Source organism: Equus caballus, chromosome 19 (genome assembly GCF_041296265.1).
Source record: "Equus caballus isolate H_3958 breed thoroughbred chromosome 19, TB-T2T, whole genome shotgun sequence".
Lineage (NCBI taxonomy): Eukaryota > Metazoa > Chordata > Mammalia > Perissodactyla > Equidae > Equus > Equus caballus.
This window is the reverse complement of record NC_091702.1, coordinates 42,065,075-42,071,074: the sequence shown is the minus strand read 5'-3', so window position 1 is coordinate 42,071,074 and position 6,000 is coordinate 42,065,075. Positions and strand designations below refer to the sequence as shown.

Below are 6,000 nucleotides of genomic sequence, written 5' to 3'. Positions count from 1 at the left end.
TTCAGTGCTAATCTTGGCTCAGAGCTTGGGCTTCGGAAGCAGTAAGACTTGAGTTGGGATCTTGGTTCCTTTACTTACTAGCCAACTAGATGTGGGCAGTTTACTTCTGTAAATCTCAATTTCCTCCACTGTAAAGTGCGAATAATACCTCTTAAGAGTTGTGAGGATTAGAGGAACTAAAAGTAAGAGCCTGATACTCAAGTGAGTTAATTTTGCTATTGGGTTTTTTTCCCCAAGCGAGTAATACGTATTGAATTTGTTGCCAAGCCTGCTTCAAAGGTCCAATGTTTTTCAGAAAGTGTTTGCTCCAATTGAAAAGAACAAGAGCTAAAAATGAGATGAATTGTGGTTCTGGGAACCACTCTTTGAGAAATAATGGCAGGGCATGATAGACTGGTGAGAGAGAATTCTACGTGCATTAGTCCATGCATTTTCAGCTCCACCTCTTTCAAGCATGCAGACCATTTGTACATGTTTACTTAAACAGGATGGCATATCATCAATCCTTGGAAGATTGAAGTTAATCAGTTTTTATTTAGTTGGCGATGTCCAACTGTCTAGGGTCAAAACTGCCGCTATGTGACCTTGGACACGTTATCTCAATGTGCCTTCGTTAAGAATTTGCAAAACTACCTGGTATATGCTAAGACTTTTAAAGTGTTAAATTCTGTTAAAAAAAATTTACTGTCACTGTCTCTGGTGTCACTCCCCTGGGGCTCTCTGAACTATCCCGAAGTTTTGGGCAGCGGGGGCCCCCTGCTGGTCACATCCTCAGAGATGCCAAGTTGGATGGGCAGGCGATTTCCACCTCGGGAGACGTTCAAGTTTATTGTGCATGGGGAAGGAGCTTGCTAGTTTAAATGCCTCAGCCCCAGCTAGTCTTCAAGGTGTGAAGGGAGACGGGGAGAGGACTTAAAGCCTCCAAGAAATTAGGGGAAAAAAGGTAGGGAAAATTTTTCTCTGTGCGTCCAGTTTAGTCTTTTTGCTAACCAAAGGTCCTGCGTTAGGGCGCCTCAATTCCTTTCAAGGCTCAGCTTCGATTTCTAGCGTCTGGGGCGGGCACTTAAGAGGGCCATTTCACAGACCGTAACGCCCGCTGGCTTTCTTCTCGTCAACTCCTTACCCGCTCCTCCGACCAGGCTGGAGCGGCTGCCGCGGACGCGCGGGCCGGCTCAGCGCTAATCCCTCTGCGTCTAGGACCCAGCGGCTGCCGGACAGCCCTGGCCCCGCCTCTCCGCGCATCAGCGCCCGCGGATTGGCTCCAGGCAGCGCGGCTCCGCCCCCGCCATGGCCGCCGCCGCCGGGGGAGCTAAGTGGCTGCTGGGGTAGTGGTCTCGGCTGCCGGCGGCTGCTCGGCCCGCCGGCCGTGGCGCATGGGTCTTCTCCGAGGCGGGCCCCCATGCGCTCGGGCCATGGCGCGCCTGGGTGCCGTGCGCTCCCATTACTGCGCGCTGCTGCTGGCCGCGGCGCTTGCCGTTTGCGCCTTCTACTACCTAGGCTCGGGCCGGGAGACCTTCTCCAGCGCCACCAAGAGGCTGAAGGAGGCCCGCGCCGGGGCCCCCGCCGCGCCGTCGCCGCCCGCGCCGGATTTGGCGCGGGGCTCCGTGGCGCCGGCCCCGGGCGCCAAGGCCAAGAGCCTGGAGGGCGGCGGGGCCGGGCCGGTGGACTACCACCTGCTGATGATGTTCACCAAGGCGGAGCACAACGCCGCGCTGCAGGCCAAGGCCCGCGTCGCGCTCCGCTCCCTGCTGCACCTTGCCAAGTTCGAGGCGCACGAGGTGCTTAACCTGCATTTCGTGAGCGAGGAGGCCAGCCGCGAGGTGGCTAAGGCCCTGCTGCGGGAGCTGCTGCCGCCCGTCACCGGCTTCAAGTGCAAGGTGAGCGGGACCGCAGCTGGGGGCCCCCGGCGTGTGGCCCACCCGGTCCCCGGTGTAGTCAGAGGTCCGAAGGGAGGTGTCTTCGTTGCGCTGTCCGCTGCCAACCCCTGTAGAAGCCTAACCCCTTAAACCACCGCCCCACGTGTGTGTTCACAGCATGCTGGAGGCATCGTCTGGGGGCGTGTCCCACAGAAGGTCGCGCTCAGCTTGTGCAGGAGTGGAGCCGCGGTGCCACCTGACTTCCCCTCTCCCCCCGCCCCGGCCACGTCTCTCCTTCTTAAGTGGGGCCCCCCGGAGAATTGGCACGCCCCCTCTTTGCTAGCGTTGCAGGATAGCAGTGCCTTCAGAGTCTGCACCTCTTTCTTCTCCTCAAGCTTAGCCTTTTGAGGATGGAGCAGGTCATCTGAAGGCACCGATAGTCATCCTGTGCAGAGTGTGCTGGGCAGGGTCTTAGTGAGGCCTCTTGCATCGTTGACGTTGCAGTGACTTTCTCGTATCTCTTAAGGTATTGCGGTCGAAACTGGTCAAGCCCAGACCCAGCCAGTGTGAACCATCTCATCTCTTCTCCGTGCCCCCTTCTCCCCTACCCTCAAGGGTCATGAGCCCATTTAGAGAAGCTGCGGGTTCCTCCAAAGGAGGAAGAGAATGCGCGAAGAGGTGCAGATAAGATCTGGGGAGAGCCGAGCAGAGCTGTCTCCCTTGTCCCAGGCTGGACCAGCCTGCCTCCGTGGCGGTGCCCACCTCTCCCCATCATCACACTTCGCCTGCCTCTGCTTGTCAGAGATTGGGTTCCTAGCCTAGTGTTCATCGCTCAAATTGCTTGCCTCAGTTTGACCTAATGGTTGCACAGAGGGGATCCAAGGTCTGAGTTTTGGGTAGGAGTAGGTGATCTCAAAGGATGGAGACTGATGTTGGGGGAGGGCGGTGAGGCAAGAGTAGGGCCTCATGTGTCTGTGTCCAGAGAGTGACTCAGGGGAGCTGCTGCTAGGGTCCTGAGGGTTCAGGGTCTGCTGTTTGTTGCCTACAGAATCAAGTCCCAGTTTCTTGGTAGGGCTGTCTGTGTTGTGGGCCCAGCCTTCCTCTCCAGCCTTGCTTCTTGTCCTTCCCCTACATGCACCTTACATCTTAACGGTACTGAATGTGCCTTTACACAAGCTGTACTCTGCCCAGAATGTCCTTACTTCCCTCTTGAGCCCTTGGCTCCTTTTTAGTCAGCTCTCACCTCCCCTGGGAATGTCCCTAGACCCTGGAGATAGTCCATGCCCAGCACTCCACAGCTCTCCATTCCTGCTTCCCCCATAGCATCAAAGGTCTGTTCCCTGCACAGGACAAGTGAGCCTGTCGGGAACACCCACCACAGGGAAGGGCACCTGAGTCTGGATTTCATGCTGTAGGAGACCAAGAGTCCAGGACCTGGACCTTGTGACTGGAAGGGCCTTTGGGACCCACTGTCTGACCTGGGGTTTTTCAATTTACCTAATTAGAATCTCCAGATGTAGGGCCTGGCACCCTGTCCCAGGTGATCCTTAGGAATATAATGTCTGAGTAACTGTGCTAGTCCAATGGAGAAAGCCAAGGGCTCTTGGTCACAGGTCCAGTCTGGGCAGAGCTGAGATTTGACCAGCATTGTCATCCCTTCACTTTCTGAGACAGAGGAAGCAACTCAGCCTTACTCTACACCATTGCCAGATCTCTGCCGTCCCCGTATGCCAAGCTCCAGCCACAGCTACTTATTGCACACCCAGTGCTTTCCAGGCACAGCTACTTACTGCACACCCAGTGCTTTCCAGCCACAGCTGCTTATTGCACACCCAGTGCTTTCCAGCCACAGCTACTTACTGCACACCTAGTGCTTTCCAGCCACAGCTACTTATTGCACACCCAGTGCTTTCCAGCCACAGCTACTTAACTACACACCCAGTGTTTTCCAGCCACAGCTACTTATTGCACACCCAGTGTTTTCCAGCCAACATACCTTTGCTTATGTCATCCCTCTGTCAGGATACTCTTTCTCTGTCCATCTCCAAGTCTTGCCCATCTTCAGATACCATCCCCTCCTTGGAGCTGTCCGAGGGATCCCCCTCTGAAAGGCGTGTCTTCCTCTTCCTCCTGCAAGTACCCCCCTGGTGCTGTGACTATATCATGTTGTGTCTCCCATCCCTATGCATAATGCCTGGCACATAGTGACACCAGAAATACTCGTCCAGGGGCAGGCCAGCCTCAGGGCTGGGTTCCCATCTTGGGGTCTGTGTTTCATGCTCTGACTCCCTCCCTCCCTTTGGTGAGCCCTGTTCTGACAGCCGTAGTGGTCACCCAAGGCCTGGAGGCAGCTGCAAATGACCTGAAGGAATTGACCCCACCCCTGTTGAGACATGAGAGGTGAGGGTCCAGGGCTTCCAGCCAGATGGCTGTCGTCAGATAAGGATTTATCAGTTCCAGCATAAAAGTGCTCCCACTACTTTTGAGTTCATATTGTGTGAATCTGTTTTCTGTTTGTGATAAGAGGTGCTCTTTTTTCTTTAAATGTGTGGTCCTAAAAGGTTTGCCTCATTTTATTTGTCATTTAATTTTTTCCTCAGGTTTTGAGTATTCCTGAAAGCAATGCATCTTCGGGCACCACTTCATACATGCCTTCCCTGCTGCCAGCAATACCCCCGTGCCGGCATCCTTAGCTCATACTCTGCTTTCAGGTCTCAGTGTCAATGTTGTTTCCTTGGTAACCCTTTCCTGAGCCCCTATAACACCCTCTCATAGCATCAAGTACCTTTCTGTAGCAACGTTTATCACAGTTGTAATTATCTAATTATTGAATGAATTATTTGTCTACCTTGCTAGACTGTAAATCCCTTAAGGGCACGGACCCTGCCTTCTCTGAAATGTTTTATCCCCAGCACCGAACATCATGCCTTACATGTGGGAGTGCATTTTATACTGAGAATTATCTATTCCATATTAATTAGGAAGAAGGAAACTGTAGAAATTCTCACCCTGGTTGCATCAGAGCTGGGAGGGATCTTCCAGAGCACGTAGCACACCAGGTGAGGAAACTTCCCAAGGCCACGTGGGGAGTTACTGACTGGCTGGGGCTAGACCCCGTGAGCTGGGCCAATGTTTTCCTTTTGTACCATGTTTCCCTTCTAAGGAGCTCTTCTCCTCTCTAAGATAGGGTGGGGAGGACAAGTCACTTCCAGGGAGGGTTTCCTTGAAGTGTGTTAGAACACCTTGGGAGGAGGAAGGCCGCTCCTTGCCCGCCCAACTGTCTGCAGACACCCTGGGAACCGCCCCCCGCCCGTGTCTGCAGGATGCAGAGCAGGGCTACCGTGAGCAGCATAGACATGCTCACACCCAGAGGGCCATTTTCAAGTGACACAGAAATACCTGTTTGCTGAAATGGTTGTGGAAATTGATCACAGTGACCTGAGATTGTGTTTTGGTTAATGAACTACTAGCTAAAAAACCATTCATTTAGCCAGAATAATCTTTCAGTTATTATTGAAAGTCTCTCAGAATCTACTGGTTTATCTCCTAACAGTGGTGGTTACGTGCTGTCACGTTGCCTCTGACTCCTGGCAACCCTGTGAATGGGTGATGTCCACAATGTCCCGTCCTCACAGCCCTACTCAGAATTTTTTTCTTTTTCTCTTTCTTTTAAACTTTTTTACCTTGAAGATCCTATGATGAGACACTCCTGCACTAAGGGAGTATATTTTTTGTTCATTTATTTAATAACTATCCAAACCAGGTACTGGGTTAGGAACTGCTTCTAGCCTATGTAATAGGTCTATAGACTAACTGCATATGATCACCTGATGACACTTAGTAAAAATACAGAATCCTGGGCCCTGCCCCAGTCTGTGGGTCAGACTGTCCTGGACGAGTCTTGGGAATCGGAGTTTTTATGGGGCTGCAGAGGCGAGCGTAGGAGTCCCTGCTGTAAGGGGTCCAGGAGCACCTGGTGCTCTCCTGCCAGTCTTTCAGACTCAGTTCAGGCATCCTTTTCTCTGTGCAGCCTTCCCTGGGAGCACAATGCCTGGCACATAGTAGGCATTCAGGAAACATCTGACTGAACAGCTTTCTTTCTTCCAGGCTATCCTGGCTCAGCTGGCCTGGGAAAGACTGCTGC

The 6,000-nt window shown here is 53.0% G+C and overlaps 1 protein-coding gene across 1 annotated transcript in view; it reads left to right on the top strand.

Annotated features, from left to right (window-relative positions):
* The first annotated feature begins 1,267 nt into the window (after nt 1-1,267).
* Nucleotides 1,268-6,000, top strand: part of XXYLT1 (xyloside xylosyltransferase 1) — a 170,736-nt gene continuing 166,003 nt past the window's right edge. Inside the window, exon 1 of the mRNA XM_023623530.2 lies at nt 1,268-1,877. Within this exon, the coding sequence (XP_023479298.2) occupies nt 1,374-1,877 (504 nt within the window). The 5' untranslated portion in view covers nt 1,268-1,373. The remainder of the gene's footprint in view (nt 1,878-6,000) is intronic.